Raw genomic sequence first — 17,847 nt, 5'->3', positions numbered from 1 at the left:
CTTTGCGAGAGCCAACGTCTGCTAGAAAACTGCGAGGTCATCCTGAGCAGTCCAGACTGTTTCCAAGACCGATTATGGTTCAGGCTTAAGATTAGTTTTAGCGTTAGGCTAAGCATAGACATAGTGCGGGGTGGTAAGGTTTTAATGATGGTGAAGGAGCAGCCATCATGATCCTCACAAGTACACAAATGTTAATGTGTGTTTGTGTGTGTGTGTGTGTGTGTGGTTTCCTGTCAAAAATCACACAGTCAAATCACTGAATATGGATCAGTCCATATATTTACACAATTACAAATATTTACTTAAAGCACATTGAGCAAATTCATCAATTTATACAAGGGTTAATTTCTTTAGTCCATAATCCCAGTTAAATATTTAGAATAATAATTTTCTTCATAGTTTGACACAGTCCAAACAGGCTTTATAAATACATCCCAGACAAAGCGTGTAGATTGAAATGTGACTTAACAAGAGTAACACCGAGGCCAACTCCATTACTGTGTTACAACAAAAAAAAGGTTAAGGTGTGATTCAATTCCCACCCACTCGAACACTCGAATTCGTTTCACACCTGGTTTGTGTGTGTGTGTGTGTGTGTGTGTGTGTTAATAAGTTACACCTATGTGTAGCAAACACAAGGCAATCTCGTGAGACTATTAATGCACTATTATCTCTTTACCTGCTTGGGCTTTAGGTAAGGTTGGTGCAGCAGTTTTCCAAAGACATCGCCAAATCCGACATCCGCAAAGTCTAACAAGGCAAGCGATACTTAACTCTGAGAATTATTTCATTATCCCGTCCAATCACACAAAGCAGTAGAGAAAGGCGTCAGAAGGAAGGTCATACTCTTGGCTTCACTTTCCAATACTGTTGCGGCTTGTTCTGTTGGCTCTGTTGCTTGGCTTTTAACATCCTGTGAGTGAAAACAAGTCATTGTTATGAGCTTTAAAATAATAAAGTCCTGGCTGAAGAAATGATACCAACACTGTACCATATCCAAATGCTATTTTTAGACACCTTGATAATCCCAAAGCCATCATGTACTCACTTGCGTATGTAGTAGATAACAAATGCCATCACCACCAGGATGAGTAGGGCAACAATGACCACAGCTGCAATTAACCCAGCCACCTTTGGGCTGGGAGAAATACTGAAGAGCTGGAACTGCTCACATCTGCTGCCTTTGTAATTTTCATTGCACCTAAAGTAAGACAAGAAGTAACAATTTCAGTTTGACTGATTTTCACACAGGAGAAGCGTGAACCAAGTGAAACTTTGAAAACGATTGCTACATAAAAGTGCTACGATGTTCCTGAAGAGTTGTTATTAAAACAAAGACGAACAGAATGTATGTATGTCATTCACTTACACACAGGAGAGCGTGTTCATTGAAAGTATTTTGTAGCACGTCCCTCCATTCATGCAATAGGTTGCTTCCTGTGCCTCACAAGGAGCTCCATGATCTACAAAGACATAAAAAAAAACATGTCAGGAATAAGAGCTCTTCAAATTGTACTCTGTTAAAACTTTAGTCGTTAGTTTTACAATTACCTGCCATCATTTGTATACTTCTGCTGGGTGTTCCTGGGAACACAAGAAACATGTCTGTCACACTCTCACAACGTAATCTCTCACTTCCTAGAAACTAGTAGCATAACCAAACTAAAAATCTAAAAGGATTATGAAATCTGACGAGGTTTAAAGGGCCAATATTTGTGTGTGAGATGAAAATATCATAACCTTGTCTTGACATAAGTAAAAAATAAAATCTGTCCTTACCAGCTCTTAAAATCCCAGCTTTTTGTCGTTAGTGCAGGTTTCCAATGTGAGTCATAGTGACGCCTCAAACTAACCATGATCTGCTTTTTGTTGGACCTCTGAAGTCATGTGGGCGTGTCGCTCCAAGAAAAATGTTGTGATTGCAGTTTGTCCACATTGTAAATGACAAGCCAAACGGCAGGATACTGGGTAATTTGTTAGTATGTCATAGTATCATTTAAAGGCATGTGAGAAGAACAGACAGGACTATTAAAGGTCATTTAAATGCCCTTTAGAAGAATTTGACTATGCAGCTGTCCGTGCCTCTGTCAGACAAAGTAGATTAACGTTTGTTTCTATAGTTGGAGATTCAGTTGTATCCTGAGATCAGGCAGATGGGTGAGGAAGTCAACTGTTGTGCATGTGAGCTCAGCGTGTCTGGGTTTGCTTAGCAACTCTTGAATGACAGGTATGCAGAGAAGGCATGAATGGAATCGTGGGAACTTCTACGAAGTCTACGAACACACCACTTCCTTCAGACAAATAATTATGGCTGTATACACAGATCCGTTAGTTGACTCATCTACTGGACATTTCTGTTTTGTGTCTGATCATTTCATAGTGTCACAGGCCTAAGTATGTCAGATGGTCAGTAATCTTCATTCTAGCTGTCAGGAACATTTTACTAATGTTTGAATTTTTTTTTTTTTTTTTTTTTAAATAATTCCCTAAATGCTTTAAATACCAGGGATAAGCAGATTATAAAAACTATTTTTGTTGGTTACAATTTACAAGGTTGTGCAAAACCCCAATGGTCCATGTTAGCAAAAAACCTGTTCTCTATGTAAGAGCTGAGCCAAAAATAAACACACGACGACTGCAAGGTAGGTCTCAATTTCCGTAAAAACCCTTTTCTTCAGATATTAACATGTTACAGACTTGTAGCAAAATGAGAACCTCTCGTTAAAGCATAATGGATAACATACTTTTTTAAATGAATTGTTAGAGAACAGGAGGATTAACATTCATATTGTGTCTATTTTTGGATATAACTCTTAAGGCATTGGTATTATATGTAGAACACTAAAATGAGCCTTAAATTTAGTTACATTTATTTAACCTCTATAATACACCTAGAGCAGGGGTGGGCAACTGGCGGCCCCCATCAACCCTCAATGTGGCCCCCATGTCAATTTTTACATATCAATTATTTGGAAACATGAAGAAAACATGACAAAATCTGCCATGAAATCATGAAAACCAGAAATATGTCCATGATAATATTTGATCACTGGTACATGTTGAGTTAAATTTGAGACATAATTGTCTGTAATTGTTTTTCTATACTACAATTTGGCCCCCTGGCAGTGAGAATTAAATGAATGTGGCCCTTGCTGTGACCAAAGTTGCCCATCCCTGACCTAGAGTCTGATATCAGAACTCCTGCTCATCTCAATTCAAATCCAGTGACCCCCTTTTGTTGGTGTTTCCGGGGGCCGAAGTCCCGCACCACTTATAAAGGGCATACCTAAAATATCTCATCAAGTCTACTTGAGAATAATAAGATGACGATGCAGGCTGATAAATGGTACGCTAAAAAATAAAAAAATAAAAAAATAAAATCATAAATTCAGCACTTCAAAAGCAGTGATGTTTTTCGCGCGGGTGGGTTGTTATCGCGAGGAACTCGAGGTGAAGTGAAGCGAGTGTTTTTCTACGTCGACGCTGTCAGGGTGGCACAGAAAGGGGGGGACTTAAATGTTATTATATGTTTGAGATCAGTGTTGTCGGGGTTTAATTTGAGTAAATCCTGCTCGGTGACGGCTCTGCTTGTCACACATGTGACGCCGCTGGATCCCGGGGTTTTCAGCACCTGGACAGCTCCCGGTGGTGAACCTCTTCTTCTTCTTAGCGGGCACATGGAGTCCGTGGTGTGATTGTGGGGGAAGCCCTGCGAGCACATCATGCCTCCCTCCGAAACAGACGTGTTTTTTCTCTCCCTGATTCGATGGCAGCGTCGTCGTTTTCGCTGAACGATGCTGCTTCCAGTCCAGAGGAGGTGGTTTATTCTCGCTCTGTTGTACGGGTGCTCGGCCAACGCAAATTCAGGGGGAATCGCAGCCTACACACAGCAAGATCCGAGCTTCCCTCACACTGATCATCATCATTATCATCATCATCGGCGAGGAGGGAGATATTGCCATCATTTCTACGAGGGCAAAGGAGTCACGACAACACTTTGCACGATGTAGATCTTCGAAAACAAAAGAGGTTAGTGTGTCTTTTAGCTTCTTTTTCGAGTCGGCGATGCATTTGAGGTTGGTTTAAACAGGAATGAGACTATGTGGCCTCCGAGCACAGGGGGAAAATGTTAGCAGCACTCCTCATGTAGCTACTACTTGAATACTTGGCAAATGCATCTTGAAAAGGTCTAAAGAAGAAAGATTTGATAGAAATGGCTCACGGTGCTTGTAGTGAAAGATGAAATAGTAGGAAAAGGATGACCTGTGGACAGCCAAAAAAACACATAATCTCTCCTTCAGACTTTACTTTATAAGTTCCAACTCAAGACTCTGACTGTGAAATTCGACCTCTGTGATTTGTTGAAGTCCAGATATTCTCAAACAAACACAGCTTTGATCCCACTTGCCTCTTTGGTCACCCCGTCAGATATTCCTTGAAACATTCGTTGTGTTAACTTTATTTTAACCACATTATTTTTGGGCTGCCCGAATTGAAACACTTGCCACTCTCAGCACTTCCAATGACCTGGGCCGATTTATCCCCGAGTAGCATTTAATCTGCTGTGCTCCACTACATTACTCTGCTGTTCTGTCTCATGCTGCGGTGAGTGCTGACTCCTCACCTGTCCCTGTCCGGAGGTTTTTCTTTGCTCCTCTTTGTGTCACACAATTCCCCCCCCCCCCCCCCCAATCCATGTGTACAATCATGAAGGTGTGAACAAAAACGTAGAATTATGGTATTCACAAATCATCTAAATTTCCACTATCATAGAGTTATATTTGCCCCTGCAACTCTTAGAGCCCAGGCTTGTTTTATTTTGAAATGATGAACCTTTCAGCACTGACTTTGTGTTTGTGGCTTTCTGGTCTGCTTATGTCATGTCTGTTCTCTGCAAAGCAGCTGGAGCGGTTCTTTCATTGAATGGACTCGGAACATCAATGGCTCTCTATCCTGTGGCACAAAGAGCTAGCATCCTGCTGCACTTGCTATGCAAGAGGTGTGATGTTCCTCAGCCCCCTGATTCACAGAGCGGAGCGTATATTGGAGGAGATTTAAAATCCATTACAGTTTAGTGCTCCCCAGGAAAATAGTTAAACAGAGCATAGCTACAGCTGAAGTTAGGACAGAGTGCCTTCAGGAAAAAAAAAGTGAACGAGCTGATACTTCATTGATAACTCTGGATGCACATTTGTGTTATACTACTCAACTGTGCATATGTGATGTTGAGATAAAGTGTTTAATTTTGACCTTGGAAATAGAAAGCTCCCCCTCAAGGTATATTAACGCTGCACTACAGATAAACATTATCTCACAATCGTACTCGGGTGACAGATCGGCTTCATGACTTCCTCTTCTGTAATGCTTATTCTATTTTTTTTATTTTTTCATTTTGTTTATAGGAGTGGTAGGAGCCAGGTCCGTGCAGTGGTGAAATCACATTTCACACTTGGGGTCATTTAGTGTGGACGTCCATTTGCAGTAACGAGACATCAACATGAGCAACCACCAGTAAGTATCACACCCTAAAGTTGTTTTTAGATATCTTAAAAGATCATTTTGTTGTTTTAAAATAGGGCTGTGTTATAGGTTGTCTTATAGGTACAATAAAGTTTAGCAATTGCTCAACTTGATTGCTTTAGCCAGCAGCTCACAAACTGGCTACAATGTCTGCAACTTAATCACAGAGGCAAACGCATTCATGTCATGTTTTGGTTAGGCTCATATTTATTATTATTATTATTATTATTATTATTATTATTATTATTATTATTATTATTATTAATAATAATAATAATAATAATAATAATACATTTTATTTATAAGTGCTTTTAAAAACTCAAAGACACTTTACAATAGTTAAAAACAGAAAGAACAGCACAGTAAGGACAGACTAACAGGCATTGCAACATTACACACAAATCATAAAGATAACAACAATAAAGGTAAACTACAGAAAACAGAAAATACATCACAATCATCCATTAAAAGCTTGTTTAAAGGGGTGAGTTTTGAGAAGTGATTTGAAAGGAGGAGGGTCGGTGCAGTGATGAATGTGTGTAGGGAGTGAGTTCCAGAGGGAGGGGGCAGCTATGGAATATTTGTTATTCTGTCTGGCTGACAATATTAAAGCCATGATCCCTTCTTAGATAGACGTTTTATTTAAAACAAGATGCTTATTTTGAAACCAGGAAAATCTGTCTTCAAAGCCACCTAAGCCTCTGTTGACAAAAACAATCATCTCAGCCTGAAGAACTCAGAAGTTGCTGGTCTATCGCTGCCTCAGACAGTTAGTTTGTTTGACTTTTGTGTTTTAAATTTTAGTTGGGATGCACGATAATACAAACACACTGGCCATGTTCTGCCTGAAAAAAAAAAAAACCTGTCTTGTGAATGGAGTCTGTTGGCTATGTCTATTTCGTTTTTTCAATTTCTCCAAAATATTCATCTCAGTAGGGATCCTTTCTGTAATGTTGTCGGACACAAAAGTGTAAAAAGCAAAAAACTGTAAGCAGACCCCCTGTAAATGACTTTTAATAGGGATCAGTAGGAAAGTGAAGCTCAGCCTGGTCCGGCGTCTCCAAGGGGGGGAGAAACGGGCCAGCCATCTCCAGTCTCCTCTGGTCTCTATTAGCATTCAGCGAGGATGTTCACTTGTCATCTTCTCTTATTAATAATTACTCCGTGTGTGGTCCTCCAGACAGGCCCTGCATTCTGATTGCAGTCCGGGTTGGGGCTAAGAGAAGGGAAAGAGAGGGCGCCGGGGGAACGGAGCAGAGTGGGAGGAGGTGGAGTGGAGTAGAGTGGAGTGGAGTGAAGGGTGAATGCAGAATGGGTTCAGTCAGCTGCATCTTCTGATTAAAGGAACAGGATGCTGCTTCCAACCAACAGAAATACCGGTCCGGGCTTCAGACCAGCAAGTCAGTACAGATGATGGCTGATTGCAAGTCCATCTGAAGGAGAAACCAGATAATATATAAAATGTAGTACAAATAGGAATACATTAATACTGCTGTGAGGTGACAACTGGAAAACTGATGTACAAGGAAGGTGGTGGAGTTATTTTCATCCCTGCTCATTTAGACCCGATGCTGCTGTAAATCCTGTGTCTCTCTTCCCTCTGTAGCATCCCTGCTAAGGAAACAATGGGCAACATGATGGGAGAATTATTAAATGCCTAAATACAGCAAATTGAAATTGATATCGCTTCCAAGCACTATATTTTAACACAAGTGATACAGAAACATACCAGGTAAACAGACAGTGCCCTTTCTGTTTGCCCGGCGCGCTGTTGTTTGTACATTTCTATTTCATCCATTACACACGGAGGAAACGACACACACACACCTGGAGTAGCATAGTGGCTTTAAAACAGGTCAGCTAACATTTACTGGAACTAGTCACAAGATCCTGTGCAGAATGCCCCTCTTGATTCCTCACTATAAATTAGCCCCTATCTTCATTTCATCACAGTAAATGTGTCTGATTAGCAGCACACTAACACGTCACTCTGTCTATGTTGAAACATATTCTGGTAATATTCTCTTCTTTAATGTCAAGAAATCAAAACAAAACCAACAATGAATCATTTCCACTAAGAGATAATGTCTTTGTTGCCAAAACCTTGACTTTAATACGTCTCGGTTCAGCAGCCCTCCATTGTTGTCCAGAAACTATTAAGTGAGTCCCACTGTTACACAGGATGATATGGATCTCTATTAGGATGAACATGGTACCTATTCTTTGATTCAAGACTACATATATCAATATCCCATTACTGTTGTAGATTAACTTTATCACAAAACTACAATTCCTAGCTGTTTTTTTTTTTTTTTTTAGAAATGAATTTTCTTTCTTCATATTTGGAACCAATCTTCAGATGGGACTGGGAGGGGAAACGAATTTGGTCTGCTGGTCTTTCCACATTTTTCTTTTTTTTTTACCACAGCAAAACAAACAAACGAATAATCCAACATACTTATGGTCGGTTATTTGAATGCTTGAGGCTGACACTTGCTTCTGAAGATCATTGGCTGATTGCAGAATCAATCTTAATGTTTCACGTGGCTCCCTCTACTTGTTGAGGTGATGTGAAAATAAAACTGCAGATTAAAACCTGAGGCAACAACAACAACAAAGGATACCTCACTCATCATCGCTACGGCAGTATTGTCAACTGCTGTAATTTCCCCTTGGACCGTGAAAGAGCAAGCGCTGCCTGAAAGATCTGATCTTACAAATGTACCACTGTGTCAGGAGCTCATGTCAGGATAGCTGCTGCTGTTGGGAAATCTGGCCGGTGCTTGTAGAAGTGATTGGCGCATTGGTTCCCTGCTTTTCTGATGATATCAGGGCAGCGAATTGCTGTGCACGAAGGAGCAGCCAAGTGTCCGTGTACAAACTTATTGGGTGAGACAGAGCGGCCGGGTTGTAGACAGCTGGCTGAAAATAAGGTGGCAGTAAGCGCTCAGAATGACAATGATACCGATGCCCTCTATAAACTTCGAGTTCATGCTGAGGCAGCACTTCAAAACCCACTGAAGTGACAGAAGCCGAGTATTTATCGCTTAGAAGAGGTGATTTATAATAAGATGTGACAGGCATCAATCTCAGTCCTTATCATTCTGATAGAAAAGCTGCATTAAAGTCTGTTAAGCTGTTGATTTGTTCTTTGTTAGAGGTGCATAGAATTATGATGATCATGAGCTGCTCTTATTTTATTCTAACTTTTATGTCATTTTTTTCCTATGCAAAATAAGGACCAACTTCAGTTTGTTTAACCAAATGGAGAATATATGAACTAAAAAGTTAATATGTATACAAGTAATAAACAATTACAAGTATTTTATTATTTCCATCTTCCCCTTAATATTGAGTTATTTGTTGTTGTTTTTTCCTCGAGATCTCAATTTTTTTTCTCATCATCTTGAGATAACAAAGCTGGTTTTCCCATCATGACAGATTAACTTAATTATCTCAAAGTAAAAAGATCTGAAGACATCCACCAATAATTGATCATTATCACCAGAAATCACAGTACAAAACAATGTGCGGATGTCCGCTTACAGCTTCTGTGCAATAGAACCTTTTTTGGTTGGAACATTAAAATGAAGCCAGATAAAAGCCTCAAACTAGCTTTAGTACTGTCTTGTTCTACTTTAATATGTGTTTCAAACGGGCCCCCGCTCTTGATTGACAGGTGGAAGGCCCAAGCTGTAGTCCTGAAAGCTAACATTTCCCTCTTGATGTATCTTATGTCAGCATTCAAACCCCCGATGTTCTCTGGTGGAAGTATTCAGTGTAAAAAGATATAAATTAGTTTTTCTTTTTGTTGAGTTCAGCAGTATCAGACTTCAGTGGAACTTGAGTTCATTTCTCACAAAAGGCTGCATAAAACTGAGGCTGGGATAGATTACAAGTGAAATTCATTTAAACTGCAGATCTATGGAATAATATGAAATATTGCCTTGAAGATGTTCCTATTGGAAATTAAAGTTGGAAACAAGGCTTCTAGTATGTATTTACAAGATATCTGTAACCAGGCTGTTCTTTAGTTTTAGCTTTAAGGAAAATCAGAGGCATCATCATGACTTTTTTTTTTATAATGAAACCTTGTTAACTTGATCACATTTCATCAGGTTATTGATTATAACACCTGTCATGTAATGACAAACAGCTCTAAATATTGCGTTCAATAAGTTAAGACTGGAAAGGAGAGAGCAGGCTGTATCTATTGATCACTGCGTGCTGATTTATGGTGTTTGGATGTAAAAATGCTGGGGGATTATGCACCCCTGGCAATAATACACAGAACTCATTCAAACAGAAATTGGGTTTCAAAACTACAGCACTGAGATTGTAATGACTAAATAATACAAATTCTTATGAACATGATATATTTATGACAAATTAATTGACATTAATTGGCCTTCCCAGTTAAAAAAAAGCTGTTTTTAATCAAAACATCAAAATGAACAGTGTTAAGATAAAATGTTAGAGAAGCTGAGTTATAACCAGTTTAATTTTAGTGTTTTGCGTCATAATATGAAATAAAATACATGTAACTAGGGTGTAGCATTAGGAAACATGAGCTTCTACAGAAGCATGGTTTCTGTGCCTTTTGGGCCTGTTGTAAGGCTTCGCTCTTACTATATATGGGTGTGAGATTTCCCCCCCAGCTGTGTGTGCCCTATGTTAACCTTTTCACTCCCTCTTGGCGTTTGCTAATACCACACGCCTCTGAAAAGACCCCAGCCTCTAGCGTGCTGTTGGCTGTCCTTTGCCTTCATCTTTGGAGGGAGCACTTTGCTCCCTCCCCAGGATGGCAACCAGCCACTCCACTGGGCTCTGCACATGATGGCTCCTGGCCCGCTCGGTGATTGTCTGGAAATGTGAATTTGATGCACTAAACAGTTTGTGTCTGTCATGACTGATTAGTGTCCTTGCTATGGTTGGTCAGAGGTGCCAAGTCCATATATAACACTGGGCTGCGCGTGTGTGTTTTTGTTGCGAGTATGCTAATATGTGAGCATTTGACCCATCACCTCTAGCAGGCGTTGCATAACCAAGCGCCAGATATTTAAAGGAGGAAGGGCAGAGGCATTTTATGTAGTTAGGACACAAGAATAAGAGATTGTTTTCCATTTGTACCACATTGAGACAATAAAGTGCAAGTGATCATTGTTTGCATGATGCGACTTACAAAATAAGGTTCAAAGGGAGTCCATGAAGCAGAGCCGAGTAGTAGGCCATGAATAAGAAGGACCTGCCTACATTAACATTTAACAGGAAGGTGGATCTGCTCAGTGATCCTTGTACTAACCGCTTCCTCTCACTTTGTTTCACCTCCAGCACAGAGGATAAAGAATTCACCAACCTAATGGCCTTTGTTCCCCCTTTGTTGTAATCAATGCCTTCCTCCTCTGTTGAGCACTGGAGTTATTGATGCCTCCACACTGGCTGCACTGGGACGCCTGCCAACACGGTGTGAGACTCCTGTTCCAGGGTGACTTCTCCTTGTCCACTATTGGCTGAGCTCGTGATCACAGCCCACCCTGCACACTTAAGTTTTAGGGCCTCAATGACAGCGAGATGACACTTTGTGCCTCTGCCAAGAATAGCTAAACTTTCAGAAAAAAAAAAAGTGTTTGATCAAAATATGGGAAAGAATCAAAGTTGGGAAAAAATACTTCTTTTAGAAATAGAAAATTGAAACAGTACAGTATTGAGTGTTGGAGCAACCTTGAGTGCACCAGCAGGGATATTTTTATACTGGTAACTGCTGGCAACTGGGAAACAATCGTGTCTTTTACGAAAGAGGGCAAAAAGAGGATTACAAGTTATACAAGGAATCACCGCACAGCCATCCAAGAGACTTGTGTAAATCAGTGTAGTGATGAAAGATACAACAGAAAACTCAAAGTACTTGGTCTTTTTCGATTCTCTGATTTTTTTTGAAATTTTCAAAATCCAAAACAAAAAAATGCTTCAGAAAAATAGTCTTAAACAATGTAGAGTATTTGTGATTCATAGTTAAATATAACATGTTTTCATTTGTGTTGAATGCAAATTCCTGGGGTTTGAAATGACCTTGCCTACATACTCTGCTAATGAGAAATGCAGATCAGCTTGTCATCACTTGCCAGGTAAATGTGTCCTTGTTGATGATGCCAGCAAACACTGGAAACAAGAAATCTCTCACCATATTTGTGTTGTCATTCATCAGAATTAAGCATAGTCCCAGTGGTTTTTTATCACATCCTGCTACCTTGAGCATTTTCCAAGTGAGTGCAACGGCTAATTGAAATAAACAACACACTTCCTTTCGACCTTACAGGTCTGCCATCTTTGCTGTGATTTTTATTCCACTGAATGGGTGACATCATGCAGATATACGGAATTACGGTTCTGTATAATGAGCTAAAACCAAATTTAAAAAAACACAGTAGAATGTTTCTAAAGTTGCTTTTGCTGTTGTGTGTGTGTGTGTGTGTGTGTGTGTGTGTGTGTGTGTGTGTGTGTGTGTGTGTGTGTGTGTGTGTGTGTGTGTGTGTGTGCGCACGTGTGCCACAGGGCTCCTCCCCAGGCCCGAGCCTCAGAGCTGGAGGTGATCTCCCAGCAGGTCGAGGAGGACAACCAGTGCGTAGCCCCTGTCCAGCTGGTCAGCATGGCCTACAGAGACTTGCCTCTGGCCGCGCTGGACATTTCCCTCGCTGGATCTCAGCTCATCTCAAACCCGGATGAAGAGGACAACAGAGACGGGTATGTCACACACACACTCACTCTGACTCCACGATCCAACCTCTGTTGTTGCTGATAGTTTGACTACAGTCAGTAAAAGTACCCGAATTTCCCCTCTGGGGATCAATAAAGTATTATCCTATCCTAAAACAATCTCCAGTGAAAATGATCTTATTGGTAATAACATGGTGGTCTGACACAACGACTTGAGCGCCCTAACGCAGACAGAGAGTTGCTGTAAGGTGTACAAAGCTTATTATTGGGCTTCCAACTTTCATTCTATTCTTTAAAGCATCATATTTAATAAACTAACAAAATGTATACAATGAAAAAAATTGAAAAAGAACTGATATTTTTAATGTTTGTTATCACAGTTAAGAAAATCTTGGACAGTGTTTAGCTTGTTGTGTGAAGTGCTACATCCATAATTAATGCAACATTAGAATTACACCAATCTAAAGTCTACCTTTGCACAGGACAGATCTGCTGTCGCTCAGGCTTTAGCACACGGCGTTTGAACCTGGCGTATTGAATCATGCTCACACTTTACATCAGAGTGCAGCGGTGGGGGATGTTTGGAGATGAATTTATTAGTGTCACCGTGTTAAATGGACAATGTTTCCATTGATGTGTTTCATTTCAGCAATTTCAGGCTTCCGTCCAAACTGTCGATTTCTGGCAGAAAACAAAGCTTGTTGTTAGCACCATCGCTTTCCTCAAATGACAGCCCTGCGCTGGTGTGGGTTTTTTTTTTCCCTTTCATGGTTTGTATTTTCTTATCACCATACGGTATCGCTGAGCTTCAGGCCCCCGGTAATTCTACCACAGGACACGCCCCTTTTTTAAGCCCCCCCCCGTAGCCAGAGTCCATGGCTCTGCACTCAGGATGCGTGACTCACAACCCAAATGGCGTGCTGCAATGCTGGCATCTACGTAGAGAAAGTTGACAAACAGCATAAGCTTAATTAAAGCATCCGGCATTCTGCCATCCAAACCCCGGTGTGTCAGCTGACTGTGTCCGGCTGGACTTTGCCTGGCCTGGCCCGGTCCTGGACTGTCGCTCTGTGGGACAGAGGGCAGGGACAGATGGGTCCTGTCCCAAACACCCACTCTCTCATTCTACCTTAGATCTTTCTCACGCTGTCCTGCTCTCAAAAAGGGCAAAAAAAAAAAAAAGCACACACATGGCAATAACCATGGCAGAGGGCAGGATCTGGCAGCCCTGAAAAATTATCATCACAGTTTGGGCTCTCTCATGCAGACCTTTACAGCACCCTGGTCCCCCTGGGATCTGGCTTTGCGCAATGGAAAAGTCATCAGGGGTCAAACATGTCTGATGTCAACCGTTCAGATATTCCTCTAAAATGAAAACGTAGATGTTATTGAGGAATAATGTCTTCAGTCGGAGCTTGGAAGTATGCAGCTCACTAGTGAAAACAGAGTGCAATCTGTCAGCCATGTTAGTGTTACAGTATGCTCACGAGCTTTTTAGATAGGAATTCCTGATTTTCAGGTAAGAGGCATTCCAAGAGGTACCTGTCATCACAGTTTCGTTCACACATTAGTTCTTTGGACACGTTCATGGAAAAAGCTACAGAGCGAGCTCATAGCTACGGGTTCTGGCTGCTACTGTGACTCATGTGCTTAACATCAGAGGAATGACACAAAGGTGGGATGTGTTGTGTCGAGCAAGACTTTCATTTATAAAGACATTAAAATCCCTGATGGCAAAGCAATAAATACCAATTTCTACAGCTCTTTCAGATCTATTTTGTGCATTCCTTTACATTCATACTGTGGCTCATTTATCATGCTTTTGGGTTATCTGTCCATCCATCATGTTCTTTGTTGGCAAAAAAAAATCCCCCACAACTTGTGAAAAGAAAATCTTCAAATTCAGCACAAATGTCTACTCGGACTTGAGGATGAAATGATAAGAATTTGGTGGTCAAAGGTCATGTCTACTACAACCGCATCTCGCTTCTATTTTCATGAGATGTCATAAAAAAAGATGGAATGAATTTCCTGAAGGGAAGGAGGGCAGAAAAGGACAAGAAAAGAAAGAAAGAGGCTGACGATCACATGCTCTGAAGGAAAAAAAACAAATACACTCTGTGTGCCTCCGGCAAATGATGCAACCACTCCTGTGTTTTATTGATGTTTCTGTATTCTTTCAAATACTTTCAATATTAATAAAACTCACTTGGCCAAAGTTACAATGTCATTCTTTGGGAGACACTGACACAAACTAGCTCTCTTGTTTATTGGAACAGGTGATCAAAGATAATGTAAACCTGCTTTCATTGCCCTGCAGCTGGTGCTGCAGTGGAGCTGTTCTTCAGTTTGGCTGATACAAGGTTTGTTTTCTTTTCTGAGACTGCTATGGGTTACACTACTGAGATGGTCTATAAAATGTTATGACATTTTGTAAATGTGACTGTATCCTGTGGTAGCAGATGCATGAGCTGGTGCATTTTGATGTCATTCTGATCTATAAAAATGGCTGTCGTTAGTTTTTTTTTATTGGTCTTTGGTCAGTGCTTTGGTTTGCATCTGGAAAAACATCAAGGCCGAAGGCATCGCTCCATAGCAGTGGTCAGAGACTGCATAACAAATAGGCTCATTACTTGAGTATTTTCTGGACTAAATCTTTGATGAGGTCTTTAGTTTAGTTTAGTTTCATTTGGCTGTGAAAAAAGAGCAGAGAATACACACCAGAGATACGCATTTAGCCTCGCATTGCAGCTTCTCGTGGCTCTTTATCAGGAGCCGTGGGCGGTCATGTAGGAGGTGGATGTTCTTGCCGACTACAAGGGGCACACACTGTACTTGCATATTCTGTGCAGTGGTGAGCTGGATGGGAGTATTGATAGATTTTGGCAGCGCCACCTTCTCTAGAACTCGCTGGAAAGTCCAGAGTCAGGGTGGTGTTTTAACAAATTCACATTTAGACACCATATCGTATACATGTATTAAGTAATCTGTTGATTGTGTTACGATAAAGTTCTTCCCTTTTTATTACATAATGGTTTTCTGGTGCTATGGATGTGCTGTGTACATGTATGTGTGCATCTCTTAGTTTAATTAGTTTAACATTAAGAATCTTTAAAAATCTATGGTTATGAAATAGAGTATTTGTTTGATCATTTTAAGGCTTTTTAGAGGTTAATTAAATTGGACAAAAGGTTGCTTTGGATGTCTTGGAAGTATTGCTGACAATTCCTTCCTGATGCCGTAATTTCAGAATAGGTCATAGATCATAGCTTGTCAATGGGACTTCTTAAATGAGGCACCTCCCTGCCTGGCTCCCGGCTGCATATCCTGCACACGTCGGAGTTTATCATCCCTAGATCAGCCTGCTGCCCACAGCAGCAGCGCCACATGCTGTTGATCTCTGAGGGCCCGACTGAGAGGTGCGAGGCTCTGCATCGAGGACAGATGGTTCATATGGGTCAACCTGCCACTTTGACTTGATCAGAGAGGAGGTGGAGGAAGGGATAAAGAAATAGATGGACGGCTAGATAGAAAGAAGCAAGGCGACCGTCCTTTACACTATCATTCACAAAGCTGCAGATCACAAGGAAACGGCTCCATTTGATGCATGTCATTTCTGTTCATTAAGGATAGTATTAACCCATGTGCCGTTTATCATGGGGACAGCCGCTGTTACTAGCTGTGCAGTGTCGGGTGAAATTAAGATATAAGATGAGCTTAAGTCCAGCCTGGATGGATTCTTAGCTCAACTTATTGCTCAGTTTATTGCCCCAATGAAAGTTCCAGAGCAGCCCTTCACTCATTGTGATTTATCAGTGTCCCAGTGTGTCAACATGCACACAATCAAAGCTTCAAAAGACAGATTGTAAAATGGAATAATAAGAAAAATGTTGACTAACAGATCTGAAGGTTATAGCTCTGAGGGATCTTGCCAGATTCTAGTATGAATCTTGGCAGCAGCAATATTTCACAGGGCTTTGGAAGCAGAGCCATACTACACCTGTTCTGTGTTGATGGATGTCTGAAAAGAGAGTAAAATCCCCCACCCCACCCCCCCCTCCACGCCTGACTCTATTTCAGACACACAGAGGTACATTCCTCTCCATCAAATTGTCTCTCCTGCCTGGCACCATGTGCGACACTATAGATGACATTTGAGCGCAGGTTTTGAGGGTGTGTTAATATTCACAGACATGCAAAGTGTGAGATTGCTTTTTAGGCTGAGAGTGAGAGAGATCAAGTGTCCTGGTGAAAACCCATTTATCAGGGACAGCTTGTCTGCTGCGTCGCACATGGACCCCCATCCATCTCCATTTGCTTAGTATCTGTGGCCCATTTCTCTGGCAGGGACCCGCTCTGAGGAGCCTCAGCTGGGCTGTAACGCTTTGAAGGATGCGAGGAGTGGACAGGTAATAGATAGGTAAATGGAAACCAGTGGAAAGGTCTGGTTATACTGGACAGCGTGCATGTGTTTTTATAGAAAGACAACAAAGAGGGAATCCTGAAGCCTCAACTTTTTTTTATTGGCATCTGTAAATGACTACCCCTCTTCATTTGATTTGTTTATTCGCTGTAAAAGTTTGCCAATTCCCCAGGTGTGAGGCTGTTAGAGATTAATAGCGATGAGACTTGAAAATCTGAAAAGAACAATTGATTACCCATGATAAGTTCACTTTATTCAGCATATTTATTGCTTAGCTTGTTTTCAACTCTCGGGACATCTGTGCCTCTTTTTGGTGTGATATCACTGATGAATCAGCAGCACTTACACAGGGAAGGATTTATAGTTATTTAAGTTGGCATTTGTCTAGACTTTCTAACATCTGTAGGCAGATACCTGTGCTGAATCAAAGGTTTTACCTTTAGAGAAAAACGTACATGTAGCAGATACCTGAATCGAATGCCTCTTCTTGGGTATAAAGGAAGTTAAGGGGCAAGTTCAGCATAAAGATTTGCTAACAGTCTGAATGGGATGATGTGATACAACATCTGCTGTTCAGTCGCCTGGGTTCAAAAGATTGGTATGAAAGGTTTAAAGGTTTATACTGGAAGAACCACGTGGCTTGTTACCAGGGAGGAAAGAGAGAAATGAAGAGGAGGTACCTAAGTCAAGTAGTGTCATTTTAAAGTGCTGCTGCAGCAGTATCTGGAATTCCCATTTGCGCCTTAGAAGACCGAACTTTAAATCCAGAAGCTTTCCCTCTATACTCACATGTTTCTTGCCGACAGCGAAGAGATTCATGAGATAACTTTCAATCAAAGACTATAGTTCTATACATTGAACATAAATATCTATTATGACATCGCTTCTAGTCAAGATATCAAATAAAATGTGTAAAAGCTGAATTAAACTTAAGTAAACTACCATTAAATACCAATTTTGCATTGCCTTTGCCCATTTAAATGTTTTCCAAACAAACATTATTTTTTAGATTCACACACTTTCAAGACATACTCACACTTTAATGCATTATTTGGGTTGTTGTGTTCTTATAATCCCACTAAAACAAACATGCTCACCCTACACACACTTTGAAAATAGTGCTGACTCACATTTGTAACAGAGCCGGAAGTTATCAGTTTCAACATCAATAAATAAAAACAAGAAGACAT

At 40.8% G+C, this 17,847-nt stretch overlaps 2 protein-coding genes across 2 annotated transcripts in view; one reads left to right on the top strand and one right to left on the bottom strand.

Annotated features, from left to right (window-relative positions):
- Positions 1 to 253: 253 nt before the first annotated feature.
- Positions 254 to 1,887, bottom strand: LOC132972489 (pro-neuregulin-4, membrane-bound isoform-like). Its single transcript, XM_061035362.1, has 5 exons — positions 1,780 to 1,887; positions 1,552 to 1,584; positions 1,370 to 1,463; positions 1,049 to 1,201; positions 254 to 913 (listed from the first exon to the last, which is right to left on the bottom strand). Exons 2-5 carry the CDS (start codon positions 1,559 to 1,561, stop codon positions 841 to 843), a joined length of 330 nt encoding a protein of 109 aa, XP_060891345.1. The 5' UTR covers positions 1,562 to 1,584; positions 1,780 to 1,887; the 3' UTR covers positions 254 to 840.
- Positions 1,888 to 3,374: 1,487 nt separating this feature from the next.
- The window catches only part of tmem266 (transmembrane protein 266), a 29,060-nt gene continuing 14,587 nt past the window's right edge, over positions 3,375 to 17,847 (top strand). The window contains exons 1-3 of the mRNA XM_061035357.1: positions 3,375 to 4,029; positions 5,403 to 5,511; positions 12,073 to 12,261. Coding sequence (XP_060891340.1) covers positions 5,498 to 5,511; positions 12,073 to 12,261 — 203 coding nt within the window. The 5' untranslated portion in view covers positions 3,375 to 4,029; positions 5,403 to 5,497. The remainder of the gene's footprint in view (positions 4,030 to 5,402; positions 5,512 to 12,072; positions 12,262 to 17,847) is intronic.

Source organism: Labrus mixtus, chromosome 4 (assembly GCF_963584025.1).
Source record: "Labrus mixtus chromosome 4, fLabMix1.1, whole genome shotgun sequence".
Classification (NCBI taxonomy): Eukaryota; Metazoa; Chordata; class Actinopteri; order Labriformes; family Labridae; genus Labrus; species Labrus mixtus.
This window is presented reverse-complemented; position numbering and strand designations above follow the sequence as displayed.

What these genes read in the sequence shown, in the direction of transcription:
- LOC132972489 (XM_061035362.1), bottom strand. An exon ending in ATGAACACGCTCTCCTGTGT is followed by an intron (nt 1,202 to 1,369) that starts GTAAGTGAATGA and finishes GTCTTACTTTAG; the next exon opens with GTGCAATGAAAATTACAAAG. An exon ending in GTTATCTACTACATACGCAA is followed by an intron (nt 914 to 1,048) that starts GTGAGTACATGA and finishes TTTCACTCACAG; the next exon opens with GATGTTAAAAGCCAAGCAAC.